Source organism: Stylophora pistillata, chromosome 5 (assembly GCF_964205215.1).
Source record: "Stylophora pistillata chromosome 5, jaStyPist1.2, whole genome shotgun sequence".
Taxonomy (NCBI): Eukaryota; Metazoa; Cnidaria; class Anthozoa; order Scleractinia; family Pocilloporidae; genus Stylophora; species Stylophora pistillata.
The window spans coordinates 6560424-6581718 of NC_142523.1; the positions used below are offsets into that span (position 1 = coordinate 6560424).

Genomic DNA, 21295 nt, shown 5'->3' on the forward strand with positions numbered 1-21295 from the left:
AGATTACTTATTGGAACCTTTTTTTTTTCTTACTTTATTACAAATAGTTTATTACAAAAGTTTATAACAAAAAAAAATATGCACTGTCCGCAGTTAGCAAAGGCTAGTCGAGGCAGGCAGTGTTTAATACGTATATTATAAAATAAAAAGATTTACAGAGCAAGAGATTCAAAATTCTAGACTAATTACAACTGCATTATTACATTAAGATACGGCAAGAGAACAGAACACGCTGGGGCTTATAGTTGTGCTATTAAAGTATTGGATATTCTTGAGAGAGAAAAGGTGGTTAACCTTGGAGTATCTCTTAAGATAAGTTATACACTAAACCAGCATATACACTATGATTTTTCAGTTATATTCAATATCACAAAACACATTACTTTTAAAACAGTTCACTAGCTTTTAAAAAGCTCAGATGTGTTCCCCAAACCCTAACTCTGGCTATATCATCAGAGTTTTTAGATGTAAATGCAGTCAATAAATGCTTTGGGTTGTTAAGTTTTGAACGAGTTTCAGTTCATGGTCAGAACAGTTCAAACTAGATTTAATTTTATTATGTTTGATTTTGAATCCTTAAATGTTATTCCAACTTTGTGCTATCCTGAGGCAAAATCAATTTTTCTGAGGACTCCATCATATATGATCTGTGATTTCAGTAACTCAAAACCTTAAATAAATCCCACTCCTGCCAATCAATTTTCATTTCGTTTGATGAAGTAATTTTTTAAGCAATTGTATCTCCTATGACTTGAACACAGTGACTTGACTCAGTTTGTGGCAAGTCAAAGTTCATAACTGCTTCTTGAAGATGCTCTATTTTCACTTGCACTCTTTATAATACAAGAAAACTTTATTGTAAAGTTCACTGTATAACTCTAACCTTCTTCAATTTGCCTTGAAAGTTTCAGTCAACAGAAGAAGACTGCCTAGTCTACCATCACCATGCAGGAACTGGCTGTAGTTTGAATTCAAATGATGTACTCAGATTTTTCCTTGTTCCACACTTGTTATAAATATTTCACAATTTTCTTTCCAAATATTAAGCTTCCTTCAAATCACTATAACCTGAAATTCATTCCTATGACAAAACTTATTGCAAAGCTCATAAAGTGTTATAAGAAGGATTGAAAAACACTTTTCTTCTCAGCATGCAGACTTGGCAAGGAATTTGCTTGAGGCCTGTGTTGCTGAAAAAATTAGCGACACAGTTGTTGACTCTCAACATCATATCCATGAGATGCTCTTTTCCTGCATACTCTTTGAATATTTTAACAACTGCTGAAATAAACCAAGAACCAAGCTCTGGCTGCCTGTAGCTTTCATGACCAGGGGCAGAGGCAAAGCAGATCAGAAAATCAGCATCAGCTGGCAGAAATGAGCTTGCATATGGAATAGGCTCACTGTCGCTCTCGATAGGTATGCTATCCTGTTGACTACCACGGCAAGCTTGAATCAGAAATATTTTTGGTTTTCCTTCAAGGGATGGACATCTGTCCCGGCGAAAATAGGAAGTAATTGCTTCAATGTTGATTGAAACATCATCTGTTCCATAAATTCCATCTTTAGAACCATGGCTAAGGATTACACAAACAAAACAATCATATTTGCCAAAGTCTTTCTCTGATGCGTCTTGCAGTAGTTCTAAGATTTCACTTTGTTCCAAGTTGTTGCGAGTCTTGATAGTGAAATTAAAATCATCGAAGAGACTGGTGAGACCTTTTACATCTTCCGCTGACCATTGGCGTTCCGTGTCTCTCCTCTTGGGGAAGCTGTAGTTATGAATAAGTAGCACATAACCAGACTTTGCCTTGTAATCAATAGCATCCCCAGACTCTTGAAAAGGTGCATGGGCTGTGGCTAAGGAAGCAATATTATAAATTTGATTTTAAGTAAAACTATGGGTTAGTTATCTTTTCTTCTGCAAATTTTTATGTCATTTGTGCTTGTTTTATTGTGCCACCTCTTCCTCAAGGTGGTAACTAGTGCAATATGATTATCTCTACGCTGTGATTCTTTTTTTTTTTTTTTCAGCATACTCCTATGAGTACAATTACCTCTCACATCTTCAACTATATGGTTGCTTGCCACCCAACAATCAGAGACTGTGGCAGACATCAGTCAATCATCTACTCCCAATAAGCTTCAACTTTTTTTGAGCCTTTAAGTGAGAAACTCTTGAGGTGATACCTTGAAATAACTATTTCTTAGGGAAGACAATCAAACCCCAAATGAAAGTGGTAATTATAAGAAAAAACCAAAAGGCAGAAAAATGATCAGAAAAAGTGAAGATGACCACAAGTTACAAACAACCAAAGGATTTGCAACATCTGCAGAGTTCTAGACTGAAATTTTGTAAAAGTTTTCTCTTGGTGATTGAACATCATGAGATTTGATTAAATTGTGCTAGCAATAAAATTTTGATAGCCAGAAGAAAAAAATGGCTACAGCAGTTACTCACAAAACTATAAAGAATTAAAGTAAGTACAAGGTTATTAAAAGAAAAAGATAATATTTCAAAGAACAGCTTAACTTGAAACCAATTAATGCACTTCTCGAAATAGACATGAAAGCTTAATTACCATGGGAATATTGAACAAATGTCACCAAACTAGCATTACTTCCACTGCAAATTTATAGTTGTAGGGTAACACTTTTTCTTCTGGCTTTAATAACTAAAATGGTCCCTGCTTGGTATTTTCGTTTTCAAAATCAAATCATTAGGGCTAAAATTGCGATAAATGTACGTATGGAAGATATAGTGCAATTAACTGCTACTACGATCTCGGACATGAAAGAGTATTAAAAACTAAACAGTTAAGAACTCTTAACTCACCATTGGTTGCCGTTGCTTGCTCTGGAACATGACGTTGCTGTGGTATTCCTAATAAAATTAAAGAGCAGGCTAAGTTACTTTTAAAAGAATCTTTCTCAATATAAAATACCATAATATATCTCACAGTCAAAAATTCAAGTTTTACGGCATTAAATACCCGCAAAGATTCAAATTTTATGGCATTAAATCCCCGCAAAAATTCAAGTTTTTTTTTTATCAACATTCAAGTTTCACTTTCTACTTTTAAGTTTTTCTGCCAGACATCAGTCCCAGCTAGCTAGTTGGGATTCTCAGCTATTCGAAAATTTGGCAGCCAGTTTAGCTGAAGCTGGGGAATGGTTACTTTGAGGATTGGCTCTATTGAGCCCTCCATACTTGTGATCCCATGTTTGAAATAGATGAAAACTTATACATCCAAAATATTCGCCAAACCATGTTGACTGGTAGCAAGAAGCAAATCTTACCGTTGCTCGCTCTAATTGTCAAATTTGCATTATCCCCAACTACGATATTACTGCATTCGTTTACAGTTACGTTGAATTTGTGCATGCTGGAAGGTCTTCGTAGCCGAAAACGGTGCGTAAAGACCAACGTAGAAATTCCTTGCACTGCTACAAGAGGAAGAAGGCGGAAGTATGACAGAAGGATAACAGAAGTAATCACGGAAGTACAGATTGATGTGTGGTCAGCGGAAGACACCAAATTAGAGTCTTCGGGTTTGTAGCATGGCCCAAGCATTACCCTGTTCCCGGCGTGCTTTATTCTTCAAAATGGAGTCACTGGGGTAGAGGGAGCAATTTACGACAGAAACCGTGCTGCTTTTTCGGTGGTGACTATTACAAGTTAATTTGCTTTTATCAACTGAGTTGTTGATATGAATATTGGTCACCGTAAAAGGTTTACTAAAGGGCTGCAATTAGATCGGCAAAAGACACTCAAACTTAAAACGAAAACTCCTCAATCTATGAAGATACAGAAACCTAAATTCCAAACAAAGACTACTTAGGTGTTGAAATTGAGACTATTTACTGGAAAACAACCCTAACAGTACATGCCAAATTGAATCATTCAACCTTTGTAGGAATGATAAGATCCCTCATTTGTGTGGCACACACGTGAAAGCTCTTTGCAATGCAGCATTCCCAGATTGGTGCACTTCATTTAATTTTCTATTTTACTTTTTTTTTTATATAGCAGGTTGCTTGGCAGACTAAGAAGTTTTTAACAACTAAAATATACCAGCTTTTTTTGGTATATTGACAGCAATTAAATTTTTTTTTCGGTTTCTGTGTGGTATATACGAAGAAAATTATTCACCTTCAAGTTGGTGTCAGAGAGAGTGGTGGATATTTACATGCGGCTTTGCAGCTCAGTAAATATCCGCCTATATTCACTTCAGCTGCGGTAAATAACTGTAAACTAAAACAGTGGACAGCATCAAAGATGTGCCCTGATTGGCTGCTCAAACTCTGAATATCCTTTGCTATTCACCACCAAGCAACTCCACTGGATTTGGACTCGAAATTATTGTAACTCATGCAGTTACAGGAATACAAGGGTTAAAATCATCTTTTTGTGCAACATTATCTCACTGTGTTAGCCTATACTGAAGAACTATTCATCGAGTGTCAGTAGGTTGGGGAGGATATTTACCTTTTTGCTTGATGGCTCACTAAAATATCTCTACTGCTGACCACCTCCACTTCAGTGGATAGATATATATTATTAGAAGTTTTGTTGTGTGGTATCGCTGAGTATTTTTAAGAGTTAATTGTGCCATATTTTGACGAGCCTGTAGCTAGGGTGAGTCGAAATACAAATAACAAGTAAAATACTCAGTGATATTACACAGCAAAATGTTTAATAAGAGATTTATTATTCAACATGCCAAATAATTGTTATTTCAGTGCAGATGAATTTTGTGGATATTTCTGGAGTACAAATATCATGTACTTGTCTCACGTGTTACTTGTACTCTACGAAGCACATTTGGATAATGATTATTACTTTATCATAATTAGATTTTTATTCTGCTTACATTTATGCACACTACTTGCTTCTCATTGTACTGAACATAACTTCAACAACAAACTTTATGCAAATTAATTGCTATTATAACAATAATAATTATCCTTGATGAGGCCATGCAAGGTCAAAATTTTAATTTCAATTTTAACATAGCATTTCTAAGAGATTGTTACATGTGCAGGGCTAACTTGAACCCACATATTATTATGGAAATACATACAAATGTAACTACTGGACAACATTCAAGATTATTGATATTATTGATAATCTATTCCCTATGTCTGATGTTAAGACAATGCATTAAATGATCCAGACAAAAGTCTCTACTTTTGGTTCAAACGTTCTCTGGATTTGTATCAGTGCTTCCCCTTACAGAGGTGATTGACATATAACTTCTTGCTATTAAATCTATATGAAAAACAGGTAGTGAGAATACTCAAACCTAATATGTAAAAGTTATCTTGATCTGACACAAAATTCTTGTAACCAATTTACAGGGAAATGTGTAACAGCTAGAGGGGAGAATTAACAATCAATCATCTTCAATGTTGAAGTAACAGTGTTTGCTAATAACTTGTTCTTTGACCCTCCCAGTCTTGCTTTCCTGACTGGTTTCAATTCTTTTCCTGACTGGTTTCAATTCTGTTCACTGTCTGTCATATGTTCCTACCAGTTTTTTAGTTCTGGGATATAGATGGTACTGGGTACATCAAAACACTACTATCACATAGGTAGATCCAGGGAAGGGGTTGAGGGGGTTGCAACCCACCCCCCCCCCCCCTTGGACAGCATTTGTTTCTTGTTATTTTGTTTGATTCTTCCTAAATAATAAAAGAAATTCCTTTCTTTTACCAAGTTGTTTCACTTGCACTGCACCCCTTTAATTAAGAGATCTCGCCAGAGGCACAGGGCCTCACTTGCCTTAAACACCACTGGCATTGAAGATTACTTCGATGGTGTACCCCCCTTTCAGAAATTCCTGGATCCACCCCTGCATCATCAGCTTGTTAAGTTGGTAATCATCTCCTTTATACTCCTGACCTTAATGTTTGATTCAAGGGGTGATATTGTAAGGAGAAATTACATGCCGGTCACTCTTTGGGGTTAAAGATAATTTCTAAACTAAACTTACATTTACTATTAATTATAATAATGATTTTCATTATTCAACATTATCATACACATTAATTGTAGTTAACACAGTTCAGTTGCTTTTGAAAAACTCAACATTATCATACACATAATTGTAGCTAAAACAGTTCAGCATCATTTGAAAAGCTCTGCAATATCATACACATAATTGAAGCTAAAACAGTTCAGTAGCTTTTGAAAAGCTTAGGTGCATTTTCCAAACCCTAACTACGGCCGCATCATCAGTGTTCTTATAAGTTACAATTTTGATGTAAAGGCTTCAGGTTGTTAAGTTTAGAATGAGTTTCAGGTCAAGGTCAAAACAGTTTAAACTAGATTAGGTTTGATTCTGTTTGAATTTGAATCTTCGCTAATTCCAACTTTGAGCTAACCTGAGGCAAAATCAATTTTTCTGAGGACTCATCTCATACTCGAGCTGCCTTTTTACTTTCTGTCACTCAAACCTACTACTGCTAATTCAAACCAGTCTTCATTTCCCTTAATGAAGTAATTTTTTTATGCAACTGCACCCTCCACTGATGACTTGAACAATTGTATGACTTTCAATTCATTGAAAGTCAAAACAAACTGTACTGTAGTTATAAAAAATGCTTAATTTATATGGAAACATGGAATGGTTCTCTGTCCCTTGTCCTCTTTTCACGCTGCACAAAACAACTGTGATTCAATAGTGATGTATAGGCATACAGGATCCAATCAACCACAATACGTTGTGTGTTCACAGAGCTCCCTTGCTTAGCTTAATTGCTGCTACTTCTAGATGTTCTATTTTCACTTGCACTCTATAATATAAGAAAATTTTATCCTAAATTTCACTGTATAACTCAAACCTTCTTCAATTTCCCTTGAAGATTTCAGTCAACAGAAGAGGACTGCCTAGTCTACCATCACAAAGCAGGTACTGAGCATAGTTTGAATTCAAATGATGAACCCAGATTTTTCCTTGTTCCACACTTGTTACAAATATCTGACAACCTCCTTTCCAAATAAGTTTGTTCAAAATCCCTACAACCTGAAACTCACTCACATGACGACATTTATTGCAAAGAGTTCATGAATGAAGTATTTATTTATAAGTAGGATTGAAAAACACTTTCCTTCTCAACATGCAGACTTGGCAAGGAATTTGCTTGAGGCCTGTTCTGCTGAAAAAATTGGCAACACGGTTGTTGACTCTCAACATCATATCCATGAGATGTTCTCTTTCTGCGTAATCTTTGAAGATTTCAACAACTGTTGAAATGAACCAGGAACCAAGCTCTGGCTGCCTGTAGCTTTGATGGCCAGGGGCAGAGGCAAAACAGATCAGAAAATCAGCATCAGCTGGCAGAGATGAGCTTGCAAGTGGAATAGGTTCACTGTCGCTCTGGATAGGTACCCTATCCTGTTGATTGCCACGGCAAGCTTGGATCAGAAATATCTTTGGTTTTCCTTCAAGAGATGGGCACTCATCTCGGCGAAAAAAGGAAGTAATTGCTTCAATTTTAATTAAAACATCATCTGTTCCAAAGATTCCATCTCCAAAACCATGGCTAAGGATTATGCAAACAAAACAATCATATCTGCCAAAGTCCTTCTCTGATGTTTCTCTTAGTAATTCTAAGATTTCACTTTGTTTCAAGTTGTCGTGAGTCCTGGTAGTGAAATTAAAATCATCAAAGAGACTCTTGAGACCTTTCACATCTTCTCCTGACCCATGGCGCTCAACATCCGTCCTCTGGGGGAAGATGTAATTATTAATTACTAGCGCATAACCAGACTTGGCTTGGTAAATGATGTCATCCCCAGTCTCTTGACAAGGTGTATGAGCTGCCAAAGAAACAGTTATAAAAATTAATTTGATTTTAAGCAGAAATATGAATCTTTATCTCTGCTTAGCCTTGTCTTCTATTATAAAAAAAAAACTTTGTATGCTGGCCATCCCTTTCTCAGGGCAATGACTGGTTACATATTAAGTATCTCTACACCATGATTCCTTTTATTTTTTCTTTTTTTTTTTTTTTCCATACCACTACAATGGCTGCTTACAGCTTCTATATTATAACCAAAATAGTCCCTGCATGGTGCACACTCCAAGCTTAATTTTCTGTAGATGAACAAAAAGTTGACTAGCTCCCTTAATCCTTAAGGTATGAGGTGTAATAAAAAAGGAAGTGGAACAATGATGAGAAGAAAATCAAACAAGACATGAACTAGAGAGTTCTTGTTTGATTCAAATCACTGGAGCTAAAACTGTAGGAAATGTGTGGAAGATAGTGCAATGACCTTAAAATAAAAAACTATTAAGGTCCAACTGGACATGAAAGGTATTTAAAAAAACTAGACAGTTGAACTCTTAACTCACCTCTGGTTGACGTTGCTTGCTTTGGGACATGTTGTTCCTGTGGTATTCCTAATAAAAAGTTAAAGATTGAACTAGCTATTAGTAAGTGACTTTAAAAAGAATCTGTTCTTTATCTACAATGCCTTAATTATCATATCTCTCAATTAGTTCATGTGCTACAATTGGTCAATTTAGCTGGGCATATATAACTGTACAGGGCCCACTGGAAAATTTGTTTAGAGTGAAATTGTCCCCCCCCCCCCTCCCTATTTGAACCCAGAGGTATAATAAACATCTTACTAACCTCATTTTCTGGGTCAGTATTGTAAGTTACACAACCTGTTTTTTTCTGTATGAATTTATGCCCCATGTGCTTTGCACTTCTTGGGCCCTGAATTACACTACTGATCTCGAACTCAGTAGGCAAGAGTTGTACATTTGTCAGGCTTCTTGGCCTAGAGTCCCGAAGGTGAGTAAATCTCAGAACAAATACATAAGTTGATGCAATCCCAACCACTTGGTCAAATGTCTGTGCATGTGAAAAAGTTGTAATGACTAAGTGGCATGTTGTCATGCTGTCAGAAGCAAGTTGTCTCAAGTAAGTTTTTAATTAATCATAACTACAAAAGCCACTAAGTCAGGCTGTTTTAACCGAATATAACTGAATAAAACAGAATAGTAGATCAACAGGATGCCTGTTCTTGAAAAAGCTTTGTACTCAAGTTTTTCTCTCACATGCTCTTGTTTGCTCTTACAGATTTCTATGGATGTTTAAATTTTTGTTTGCTTACTTTGAAGAACAGTGGTTGTTTCTTAAAAATTTTGCATGGGAAATGGACATGCTGGTGCACAAAATTGATCTCCTTGCATGTGCCACATGAGTAATCACTGGCATATAGAAATTGGTATTTCAAAAAGTTGGTATTATTTCAAGAAATGTGAAAGGGGGTTTTCCCATTTCAGTTTCATTTTCGTGGATCCTTCTCTTCACCTTGTTTGTAAAAATTATTTGACTAGTATAAGATTAAAGTCAAACTTAGGAATAAAATATGCATGACCAACGAGATGGGATAAATAATTACTCTCAAAATTCCTTCCCATTTTTTTCGACTTGAAGTTACTCTTTTAACACTGCGCAATGTATTTGCGAGGTTTTGGTTCAAGTGATCTAACTAGGACGAGAAAGAAAAGCTACGTTTGAAAGATAACGTGTGCGTATCTTGCATAATTTTAAATGGCTTCCTCAAGTTTGCCCATATATATCAAACATGTTAAACTACACTTTTCCTTCTCGGGGGAACGTTTGATCGAGAAGCCAAACCGTGTTGTACACAACATGTACAAACTCGATGTCGAACGAAATGTTTGTGGTCGACGATAATCAGAAAGATGCAATATTACCGTGGGTCACCCCAACTGTCGCATGATCACCAACCACGACGTTACCATCACATTGATTTACAGTAATACTGAATTTAGACATACTGGAAGGCTTTCCAGTCGAAAATAATGCGTGAAGACCAAAATAACAAATCTAAAGATCCTTAGACATTTACAAACGGAAAGACGGGTTGATAGGTGGTCAGCGGAAAACACTATATTACATCAAATCAGACTTTAAATTGCATCAACTATCAGGAAAGTAAATAAAAGATTGAAATTATGCTTTGAACTAGCCACACACTTTAAATTATCTTGGTCCATTTTTCGAAGCACCGATCGAAGACTTCCTGCACAACAGAGAAATATGTGTATCTTTTGAATTCTTACCGGCGGTCGCCCCGATGGTCAATTTCGCATGATCGCCAACCACGACAGCGCCCTTACACTCTTTTACATTCACGTTGAATTTCGACATGCTGAAAGGAAAGGTTTTGGCAGCCGAAAACGAAGCGTTGAGGTCCTTACACGGTCAAACGGAAGTAGACGGAAGGGAAGACAGGACGGAGTTAAAAGTGGTCAGCGGAAAACACAACTACCAATAAAAACCAGTGTGTAAGAACCTATTTCTATTAAGAACCTTTTTGGCAGAAATTTTGGATTTTAATACCCAAAAATTTAAGAACCTGTTTACCCAGCAAAACCTGCATGGTTCTTATATGAAGAATCACTCTGGATAATGAAACAATGTTGTAGCAAAATATGTCTGTAACTATAAAATAAATGTTTTCTATACATTTGATACTTCCATAAAATGTCGCAATACAGTTTTCCCACTGTATTTATGGCTTTCAATCATGTATTATAATTAATTATTTAATTTAATTATTATTTAATAGCATTTTTATTACAGATATTTTAAGAACCTATTAAGAACCTGTTTTGCCTAAGTTGTCAGTAAATACCCCAAAAACATAAGAACCTATTTTGCCAGACATAAAAAAACTAGGTTCTTACACGCAGGTTTTTACTGTATTCGAGGTCTTTATGAGTTATTGTATGGCTGTGTCTCACAAGGACTGGGAACTACCGACTTCACGAATTTGATTGGCTGAAATCAATTTTGAAAGCGGTCTAGATTTTCTCATCTGGACCGGTATCTAGACCGGTCTAGAAAAAAAGGTACAAAGAATGTAAAAAACTGGCATATAAGATGTAATAAACATCTTATTAACCGAGCTAGGTCGGTCTGTATGGGAGAATCTTGACCTCGGTCGCTGATACAGACCTCACTGCGTTCAGTCTGTACTGGCGGCCTCGGTCAAGATTCTCCCATACAGACCTCCCGCTCGGTTAATAAGAACTGAATTTGAATATACCAACAAAGTTGAAATGGTAAATTGGCCACCGTTACGATTATAAAGCTAACGTTTCGAGCGTTAGCCCTTCGTCGGAGCCAAGGGCTAACGCTCGAAACGTCAGCTTTAATAATCGTAACGATGGCCAATTTACCATTTCAACTTTGTTGATATATTCAAATTATTTTGTTACCCCCACCGACGCAGCCCCAAACACTTTCTTTAGAAACTATCAGCCTTTATTGATAAGAATTAAATGTTGCGCGAGTCTGTTGGTAAGCGCTTTACTCCTTTCCAAAAATGATATGGGAGTACCCCACCCCTGTCCCAAATTACTTGCTGCTGGACGGATGAGGTGACTTTGCATAGCCACCGCCGAGCCTTTCCATGTTCAATCGGTGAAGCACCCAGGGTAATAAAATGGGCTATTTTTAGAAATGGAAAAAGGCGCTTTCTACTTTCAGTTGCGCTTATTGGCGTCCCTTGACAATAAAAGTGAAAAAGTATTGTTCCAACTTAGATGTAAGGTCAAGAATGATAAATGCATACGATAAATTTTAAAGAAATAATTTGAACTATAACAACGCGTACATTTAACACACCCCTGTATTATTACCTTAATTTTTTGAGGGATAGATAATTTCGATTTCAAAATTTGGCATTTTTAATCGGCATACGCGGGAAAAAATTTGCGCTACATTTACAATATTTTTGGCCACATCTGACTTAGGGAAAAACTCATTAGGAAAATTTGCAAATTTTCAAAAATTCTTCATAGGGGTATAATTCAGCAAACTCAAAAAGCAATAATGTAAATAACCTTAAGTAACATCGGTCTTACAAGGCGGAAACCAGCGGCTGGTTAGTTATCTTACCTTTATTTGACGCAATGTGCACGGTGGCTTGATCGCTGACAACTAGATGCGGACAATTTTCTATACTTATGCTGAAATTGGACATATCAGAAATAAACTTTACCCGAAATACTTCTGATGCGTACGATGCGTACGAAATTGTTGAGAATGTTTCGAGACCAAAGGCACCCGGAAGTGAAGGTAATATTAGTGTGGTCAGCGGGCTACACCGACAGGAATCAGGCAGTTTTATTTTTATTTCTTAAAACGAGTCGTCTTTCTATTTTGTTTTACATTTTCGACTCAAATCGTGATGGAAATTGTCGTGTTTGTTTATATCAGGTGAGAAAGGGGTGTGGCACGGAAGAGGGTCTTAGTGCACATCCTTTCGTCCCACCAAAAGTACGAACATCCAATGAAATTGCCAGTCATATGCTGGTGGGGGACCTCGTTCTTAGTTCCACCATCAAAAAAAAAAAAAAAAAAAAAAAAAACCCTTCTTATGTCCATGAGGAGGGAAAAATTTAGCCACAATGGTTGCAATATTTTACAGAATGATAATGCAGGAATTCAAATTAAATTTCAGCCCCTTAAAGGATTTCAAGCAATTAGCTTATCAGTTCAAATCATTTCATTTACCAAAAAATTGACCTAAATGAAAATGTGGTTATGCAAAACAGAAGGATGAACAAGTATTGAGGCTTTCACATTCATCTGAAAGTGACTAGAATCTAATCTCTCCTTACATTATCACCCCTGAATCACACATTAAGGTCAGGAGAATAAAGGAAATGATCACTAACTAAAGAAGCTCTTGATTGTTCAACAAATTCTCCTTGTCAGCACCTCAAGAAATGTATAGAGAACAGTATGGAGAGTATGTATTCTGATGCTGGGGTGCAAAATCAAAAATTTTGATAGCCACAATGTCTCATTTGCGTAGAGCAGCGAGACTTGTAGTCACTTTTTACTAAAGAAACCAAAAATTGTCAGAAGCCTGCTGACTTGAAAGACTTGTTAAGGTCTGAACTGCTCAATCTAAGACAAGTACATGGATTCAGTGAGGAATAACTAGTGATGTTGACATTATACAGACTGTATCACTACTGAGGGATGTTCAAGTTAACATATAATTAACTGTGAACATAGCCGTAGGGGGGGGGGGGGGAAGGAGGTAAGGTTACTCCTTAGTAATTGACTAATATGGATGTGCTCCTGGGGTGTGGTCAGGAGCACATGTTTTTGATGACTGGATTTACTATATTGGGGTTGCATTTTCATTAGAGTTAATACCATTGGGTTGCATGGGAGAGAAAGTGAGATAAGAAAATTCTGGTAAGAAGAGATTTTAAAATTGAGAAGATTTGTGGCTCAAAAGTGAATAAGATGGAGTCTATAATTAGCCACAGAATAGACTAAAATGGAGCAGAGGTCCTGAGAGGCCAACAGCACACACCCAAAAATAATTGACAAAAATACTCCTTCCCCCCCCTCCTTTGTAACGTGGCTCTGGCAGGAAGGTTGATATTGAAACTGATGAAACATAACATGCACGTAAATTCAGGAAACTTTAAGCCAGGAGTGTAAAAGTATCTGATAAGCCCAGAGGAAAATTATTATAAAATCTTTATCATACCTGAAAGGTCTCTGTATGCATGTACCTAATTTATAAGTTTATTATAAACTTTCCATCAGTTCCTCTATTACTTCACAACAACTGCAAAACACTTTATCAAAGTGAATGTCCAGCTGGATAGACCACTTTCATAAATGGCTGCCGGATTAATATTCTTTTGTTTAAATTTAAATTAGCCTTTCTGGCCTCGTTCTCTAGTACAAAATTCAAAAGAATACATTATCTCAAGCGAGGCCAGAAAGGCTAATTTAAATTTAGACAAAAGAATATTAATCCGGCAGCCATTTTTGAAAGTGGTCAATACATTTTGGAAATTCTCCTTTCAAATATAAATATCTTCATTTTTCCTTTGTATTTTCATTCATTTTTTATACAAATGGAAGACAATTAAACTTTGAAAAAATTTTAACCTGGTAATGCAATTGTACTCAGCAGGCTAACTGGGTAGAATTTGCATGCCTTGTATTTAATGTGCAAACAAAATCAAAGCTGAGTGAAAACCACTATTGTGCAAAAAAAAAAACCACACTTCACAATGCCTGTCAACAATACTAGGGGAAAAATGATTTTTTTCCCTGGAATGGAAGATCGAAAACAATCTGCTTTAAAGGACTCTTGACAACTCAAAAATTTTTTGATGGTTGGTATGATCAACTGTGCATGTTTAGCAAACCTAGATCATTTGAAACCAGGTCAATGCAAAGATTACAAATTTAAGCTCTGTGTAAACATGCAAAAATACACATTGTCTACTTTTCAAGACACACCAAATTGAACATAAACCATATTGCATATATTATCAATTATTTCCCTATCTATGAAACTCCCTCCCATGAAACTGAAAAAATTAATTTCCTACCCTTTCCAACTTTTTTTGCCGTAACAAAAATAGAATTCAAATGGTTGCATGATAACCACACATAAGCATTATAACCTAGGACCCCTTGGTGTAGATACACTCAAATTGAGTGCTAACGGGTTGGGCAGAAGGAGGAAGGCCTGGGGCAAAACCCAGTGGGGGAGTGGGACCCCATTATCTTTTACTAATACACTCCCTCCCCTTGTCCAAGTAGGCTTTTTTACTCATTCCATGATTTCTCATTTTTGAAAATCCAATATAGTAGCTTCAACACTTGATCTGAAAATTAAGCACTCACTTTTGAAAAAATCTGCCTGCTATAACACTTTACAGTCACACTACCCTTGATATATTATGAAATTCTCCCACATGGTACCATGAGAGATGAATGCATTCTCACTAGTCAACCCTTGAACTCCTAGAAGTGATTAATATGTAACTTCTCCCCTATAATTTCAATAAATTATCTGGCAAACAAGTTATGAGAATACTGGAACTTATCCTGCAAAAGTTATCTTGATCTAACACCAAATTCTCGTAACTCATTTACCACGAAATGTGCAGCACCTGAAGGGGAGAGTTAACAATCACATTCTCAGAGTTGAAGGTTAAAGAAAATTAAACACAGAAATCTTGATCAGTTCTTCTATTTTTTGTGAGTTATGAACAACATCCTGATCTGCTGGTGTTTTCTTTAGCAGTCTTGTGACTTGTGAGTTCAATAAATCCTCCTTGATCAGTACTGGTGTTCTTCGGTGCAACTTTTTCTTCATTGTCTTTGTAGCAGTCCAACAATTCTGTTAATAAGTATCTAAGAAAATAATTCAGGTGGAAATAAATAGTAATGTGATGGGTCCCTTACTACATTTTATCTGAAGTGACAACATATAACATCTCCTCAAAACATCATTCTCTTGTGCAGTGAGAGGAAGGTGATGTAAGGTTTCTGGGCAATGAAAGGGCATAGCTAGGGCAGGTCGTGGGGTGTTTGTGACCCCCCCCTTCTTTGTGAGCCTTTTTTTGTCACAATAAAACATGACATGGTAGTCCACATAATAATCTGGTGAATACCCGCTGTTTGACACAGTGTGACCCCCTTCTTCCCTTAGTAAAATCCTGGCTATGCCCTTGTGATGTCAGATTGAGCCCAAAATTAAACCGTAATACGTTAAATTTCAAGTAAGGTGAGATTGCAAGTGTTCCCTTTAATTCCTTAACCTATAAAGTGCTGTTTAAAGAAAAAGTAAGTCGGACGTACAATTTTTTTTTTAAATTCATGCCCGAAACAGGATCAAAAACCTCCCTGCTTCCACTTTCCTACACACACAACAGCTTAATGCTTTGTCTATGAAGCCTCCAAGCCAAGAAATATTGTGTATGCAAGATGATTTTTAACACAGAACAAGAAAAAAAAAATAGAAAAGGCAACATGTTTCTTACTCCATTGTCTCCGATACATTGACATCTTCTTTGACTGACATCTCTGTCCAACCCAAGAAGCCATTTTCTCTGCATAACTTGTCAATTGCTTCTTTCTCAATGGGCCTTGTACTTGATAAGTCACTCTGAACATTCAATGAAAAGAAAAGTAATAATATTTGACCAGAATTCAACAAAAGAGAAGTCTACTGAAAGCATGAACCACCATATTTTTAAATTTTGATGGAGTCAGTTATTGAGCTTTCACATCAGACCTAAGGAAAGACAAATATTACAAATGGATAAAATTTAATGCCACAATGATATCATATTTTTCACCACAACTGGCAATAATGTCGCAATCTGATTGGTCAATTTACTGTTGCCGATAAGAGTACCAACAACACTGCTTACATCAACATTTAATGCAATGTGTCATGCACTAAAAGAATGGTTTTATTTGACATTGATACCGTGGTAAAAAACATATTGACAGTGGTTTGGCACCATCTGTACTCTCATTGAAAATGATATTTGTCATCACAGTGGTCAAATTTATTGCAGACTCACTCAGCTGCGCCTCACGAGTCCACAACATTTAAACCCCTCTTGATTTGTTAAACAGTAAATAACATAACATCTGCAATACAATCACCCATGCCTCATTACCCCATTCTTTGTCCTTACCTCACCGCTAAACCCCACAAAATATGATCTATTTCTTAAACTGATTGTGCTGATTGCCATATAACTCACTTTGTTCCCTACTAATATACATGGGATTGTCTTTCCATCAGGAAGTGTACATTTGCTATCCAAGTCTCTCTTCCACTTTATTGTACTATTAAATGTCTGTTGACTTGTCAGATCAAACATTATGACACAAGCCGCAGCTCCCTTATAGTAGACTCTTGTCATCGTTGAAAACCTTTCCTGACCTGAAAATAATTGATGCTCATTAAGACAGAGTAAAAATTAGTTCTCAAGTTTGTGACCCCTGATCGTGACTTAAGCATCTAATTTCTCCTTACAATATCACCCCTGAATCACACATGAAGGTTAGGAGAAAAAAGGAAATCATCACTAACTAAAGAAGCTTGATTGTTAAACAAAGTCCCCTTGTCAGCACCTTAGAAAATGTATAGAGAACAGTATTGAGAATATGCATACTGGTGTTAGGGTGTAAAGGGTCAACATTTAATGTCAAATGACAATTAACAGATGCTGGTTTTTAACATGGAAGTTCCTACCAGTCTGCATGACTAACAGGTGAAGATAGGGGACTGGGGCAGGGCTGAGGTGTAAAGGTTGACTCATTGGGGGGGGGGGGGTGAAAGGACATGGGATGAGAGGTAAGAAGTGAGATGGTGAAAGGTCCTTCCCTTGCAGATTGCAATCAGCCATGAAAAGGTTGTTGTATCCTTGAATCACTCATTCAACACTATACAGACCAAGAAAAGTTCAGGAAATTGAGCTCCAGCCAGTGTGACCCTGCCTTCGAACCTTTCCCTCCCAGGGGTGACTAAAAAGGAATCTCTCCTTACAACATCAAATACAATTTCAAACAGAGAGTGTGGTAATGAGCAGAAAATAAATTAACAACTAAGGAATGCTATTCGATTTACCAGTAACTCTAAATTGTCATTGCTGAAATTTTAGGCAATGTATGGCCAATGTAAAATTGATTATTAAATCTTGGGAGTAAGAGGGTAAAGTTAATTATATACTTTACAAAAGTATACTTTACTCAAGTAATAATGTTAAAATTGTTCCTCGACTTACCAGCAATATCCCATAACTGTACAACCATAGGATTCACATTCATAAATTGTTCACATTTTTTAAACAAAAAGGAAAGGAAAATTAATGTTGAACAAAAAAAATGTTGCTTAGAATGTACTTTCAAAAAGTTAATAGAATACAAATAGTGCTTCCTTTTCAGCAAAGTCTGTCTGACTGTGAGTCAAAAAAAAAAAAAAAATCAGCAAAACCATACATGGGTGCACTGTGCCTGAGCTACATGCAGCATGCCAATCACAATTTTTCTTTTGCACTAATTTTTTTAGGTTTTGAGTGATGGACTTTACCAAAGAGGAGGGAAAGCTTATAGTCAAAAAATCAAAAGATTGTGTTATAAAACCATCCTTACTAAAATCATAAATAATTAAGAAATTATTGGATGGATAATTTATGGCTTACTTGAAAATACTTAACTTGACACAAGTTTCACTGATTACACACCTGAAGTCGTATTGTGGTATCATCCGAATATTTGATAACTTTCAAAGCAAAATCAACTGCCAACAAGATACAAGGACATAACAATGTTTTGTAAATATCTCAGATTTGCCTTGGGGGTGGGTAACAAGTAATGTTTGCTGCAGGGATACTCTGTTTACAAGCAAAAAGGTGCCCCTTTCACATTGTATGACAAGAAACAATGTGTTTCTGACACTATTTATACAGAGTGCGACATTGGATATTAACCCATTGACGTCCAGTGCGCCCGTATGCGCCCATGGGGACCCACACCCTTTCTACGCCTTGTGACGTCATCACTTTTAACCCTGGAGCACGAATTTGAGCACGTACTTGAACAGGTTGAAAATATCTTACAGACGATACCAGAATGAGTGCAATTGAGCGAAGGAGATTGGAGAAATAGCCAAAAAACCATGTCACTTTGAGCTGAAAATCTGCACCAAAATCGTGTTACAGTACCCACCTACCTTTCTGAGCATGTGCTTTGAAAATAATGAGTAGTTTCTGAAAAATCTCTACACCAAAGTGAAGCCTACTCAATTTCCAGCAAGTGAGGAGAAACTTCAGGCAAGGAGAGGGGAAAAAAAGGGCAGGAGAAAGAGAGAAAAGTAAAAGTCGTAAGTGGGGCATGACTTTTCAACCCATGTCGAAATTTTGCTCTCTGCGCGTGCCCAAGATTTTCAGGCCACCATTTTGCATTTGGATCGAGAGGCCGTCGAGTGCACAAGCTGTCAAGGGGTTTTTGGTAAGTTTGAGCTTTTAAAACCACAACAGTGACCCGAAATCTGCTCGACTACCTTCAAAACACAGTTTTCCACAAAAGCTGCCGCCATTAATGGGTTAAGACACATGTGAAGCATCTCGGTAAAAAAAAAAAAAAAAATTGTACTGTTGCATGAGACCATCCCAAACACCAACTGATGTTTTCCATAACCTCAATGGCTCAACTGGAAAAATTCTGACCGCTTTTTTTTTTTTATCTCTAGCAGCTTGATTGGGTGTGACTGACAGAAGTGGTAGGCCCAATAGGGTTGGTGGGAACGAGACACAAGAACCCATAAAAAGGCAATGCCCTTTATTGGTACTGTGAGAGTAAAGTGTCTACCCCAAAAACAAAACCAAGATCTCTCAACCTTGAGTCCTGTGCACTGACCAGTTAAGGCCACTGTGCCTCTGACAGAAGCTTTACTTCACCTCTAGTCTGAAAAATCTGCACCTTTCCTGTCATAGCTCCATGCATGATTACTTATAGAACATGACCCCCTCCCCATCCCAGACAAAGTTGTGTGTACCAAGAAACAACAAATTAGGCCGTCCTTGGGAGAAGACCCTAAAGCTGATGTTTGGAGGGCTAGCCCTTTATCAGAGCAATTCAATCTGACAAAAAGCTATCCGTGTGAAGGTGTAGTCTGATCGTCCGGGTGAGTGTAGTCCTGAGAAGGACTGTTGTCGGTGGCAGTGACTGACGTTTCGACAACCTGTGCGGAAGTCATCATCAGAGTCAAGTGAATGATTGTTGTCATTCTACTGACAACAATCATTCACTTGACTCTGATGATGACTTCCGCACAGGTTGTCGAAACGTCAGTCACTGCCACCGACAACAGTCCTTCTCAGGACTACACTCACCCGGACGATCAGACTACACCTTCACATGTTACCCCCGGGTTCAAACCATTTACTGCAAAAAGCTATCCCTCAAAATAGCATGTGTAGAATCTCTCTACAGAGGCCATTTTACCCAATCAACTCAGTTAATGAAGATAAATTATCTTGTAAATAACTCCACCACTGCAGCACCACAGTTTCTCTGGAAACTTGCCCCCTTCCTCCTAGGGAAGGAGGGGGGAATAGAGGCAAGTGGAGGACAACCTCTATCACTTATACTAAACTATGTTGACATCAAATTAATGAAATTATGAAAGAACTAGGGGCATACAGCAGTCTAAAGTCCCCTCTACTAACTATGGTCTAACTAACATTACTGAGGATGTTTTAAGACTCTAAGGAGGGTTTAACAAAAGCCAAGATAGCTGCTCCTTTAAGGAAAAATTGAAGTGTAATCGGCAAAACAAAACGCAAAATAGACGCAAACAAATACAAGCTATCCCAAAGAAACGCGAGCGAGGGGAGTATTTTAAGTCAATTAAAGATGTCAAATGTCAAATCCAAAACTTAAATCGTTTGCTCTGCGCTGACCGACTCAAGTCTTTATTCTAGTACAAGAAAAGAGGGTAAGAAAATCGTACTTTGAAGCTATCAAAGAATATTCTCATAGAAAAATTATAAAACTGGCATGGCGCATTTCTGGAATCACAACATAATTTCCCAGAAAAATATTTAACTTAATCATGCACAACATACCTCCTACAGTTGGTTTGTATTCTCGTCCTGGATGGTTATTCACGTAACGTTTGACAAAGCTTGTTTTCCCTACAGTTGCATCGCCTATTATGATCACCTTGAAAAGTAGTTCTGTCATTGTCAAAAACTATATTCGCCTACAGATATGCCTAACCCTACCCGAAGTACGCCATTCTAACTGACTTCACGTGACTCGAAGTGTCACCGGAAGTGAACGGGATAAAAACCGGAGGTGTGAATTCTAGTACCCAGCTTCTCTTCATTTTTCCATAATTTTCCTTGCACCGTCCGGAAATCAGACTGCCTTTTGGTTATTTGATATTTTTACCATTTTTTTTTAAACAGGAAATTGAGGCATTACCGTGAGAAAATGCGTCACATTTTAAAAAGGCAGAAGCAAGGCCTTTTCCTCTTCGTTGCTGAGACAAATATCTCCATTCTTTGAGAGTTAAATTCATCATTAATCAGTTCGTTTTGTGATGACGTGAATTCTTGCTCATTAACAGTTTATACCGCTTGAATTCTTTCCACAATTTTTTCTCAACGAAACTAACCGCACAACTGTCTGTCAGCTCAATGTTTCAATCAGAAAATCAAATCAAAGTGTCAGCCTCCAAGTCATCCTCCTAGAGATAAACTTCCAGGTCAAGCACTTAGATGGAATTGACAGATCCGCTGCTAAGATTTATATTCTGTTATACTAGAATAGGAAAAGAGCGTTGGAATCCTGGGAAAGGGGCTAGTATCCTAGACAAGTTCCTTGACACTTAACACCCATTAGTGGCTAAGACAGAATTTCTCCTCAAAATATCAAGCAGATAAGA

At 37.1% G+C, this 21295-nt stretch overlaps 3 protein-coding genes across 5 annotated transcripts; all 3 read right to left on the minus strand.

Moving 5' to 3' along the window:
- Positions 1-18: 18 nt before the first annotated feature.
- Positions 19-4830, minus strand: LOC111325010 (caspase-3). Its single transcript, XM_022928697.2, has 3 exons — positions 3301-4830; positions 2837-2884; positions 19-1860 (listed from the first exon to the last, which is right to left on the minus strand). The coding sequence occupies exons 1-3, from the start codon at positions 3572-3574 to the stop codon at positions 1106-1108; spliced, it is 1077 nt and encodes a 358-aa protein (XP_022784432.2). The 5' UTR covers positions 3575-4830; the 3' UTR covers positions 19-1105.
- A 143-nt stretch (positions 4831-4973) lies between these two features.
- On the minus strand, positions 4974-12100 carry LOC111325011 (caspase-3). Of its 3 annotated transcripts, none has more exons than XM_022928699.2 (3): positions 11953-12100; positions 8361-8408; positions 4974-7825 (listed from the first exon to the last, which is right to left on the minus strand). In XM_022928699.2, exons 1-3 carry the CDS (start codon positions 12035-12037, stop codon positions 7083-7085), a joined length of 876 nt encoding a protein of 291 aa, XP_022784434.2. In that variant the 5' UTR covers positions 12038-12100; the 3' UTR covers positions 4974-7082. The 3 variants fall into 3 exon arrangements, with proteins under 3 accessions (XP_022784434.2, XP_022784433.2, XP_022784435.2); XM_022928698.2 differs by lacking the exon at positions 11953-12100 and adding an exon at positions 10110-10292; XM_022928700.2 differs by lacking the exon at positions 11953-12100 and adding an exon at positions 9741-9949.
- Positions 12101-13583: 1483 nt separating this feature from the next.
- On the minus strand, positions 13584-20675 carry LOC111325056 (ras-related protein Rab-29). The gene is made up of 6 exons (XM_022928763.2): positions 20472-20675; positions 18087-18142; positions 17628-17643; positions 16602-16783; positions 15867-15991; positions 13584-15237 (listed from the first exon to the last, which is right to left on the minus strand). Exons 1-6 carry the CDS (start codon positions 20587-20589, stop codon positions 15087-15089), a joined length of 648 nt encoding a protein of 215 aa, XP_022784498.2. The 5' UTR covers positions 20590-20675; the 3' UTR covers positions 13584-15086.
- Between the last annotated feature and the right edge of the window lie 620 nt (positions 20676-21295).

What these genes read in the sequence shown, in the direction of transcription:
- LOC111325010 (XM_022928697.2), bottom strand. Translation starts at nt 3,574, where the DNA reads ATGCTTGGGCCATGCTACAAACCCGAAGACTCTAATTTGGTGTCTTCC. An exon ending in GACAATTAGAGCGAGCAACG is followed by an intron (nt 2,885 to 3,300) that starts GTAAGATTTGCT and finishes TAATTTTATTAG; the next exon opens with GAATACCACAGCAACGTCAT. An exon ending in GCAAGCAACGGCAACCAATG is followed by an intron (nt 1,861 to 2,836) that starts GTGAGTTAAGAG and finishes TTGCTTCCTTAG; the next exon opens with CCACAGCCCATGCACCTTTT.
- LOC111325011 (XM_022928698.2), bottom strand. Translation starts at nt 10,197, where the DNA reads ATGTCGAAATTCAACGTGAATGTAAAAGAGTGTAAGGGCGCTGTCGTG. An exon ending in GACCATCGGGGCGACCGCCG is followed by an intron (nt 8,409 to 10,109) that starts GTAAGAATTCAA and finishes ACTTTTTATTAG; the next exon opens with GAATACCACAGGAACAACAT. An exon ending in GCAAGCAACGTCAACCAGAG is followed by an intron (nt 7,826 to 8,360) that starts GTGAGTTAAGAG and finishes TTTCTTTGGCAG; the next exon opens with CTCATACACCTTGTCAAGAG.
- LOC111325056 (XM_022928763.2), bottom strand. Translation starts at nt 20,589, where the DNA reads ATGACAGAACTACTTTTCAAGGTGATCATAATAGGCGATGCAACTGTA. An exon ending in ATACAAACCAACTGTAGGAG is followed by an intron (nt 18,143 to 20,471) that starts GTATGTTGTGCA and finishes TCTTGTTGGCAG; the next exon opens with TTGATTTTGCTTTGAAAGTT. An exon ending in GTATATTAGTAGGGAACAAA is followed by an intron (nt 15,992 to 16,601) that starts GTGAGTTATATG and finishes TTGAATGTTCAG; the next exon opens with AGTGACTTATCAAGTACAAG.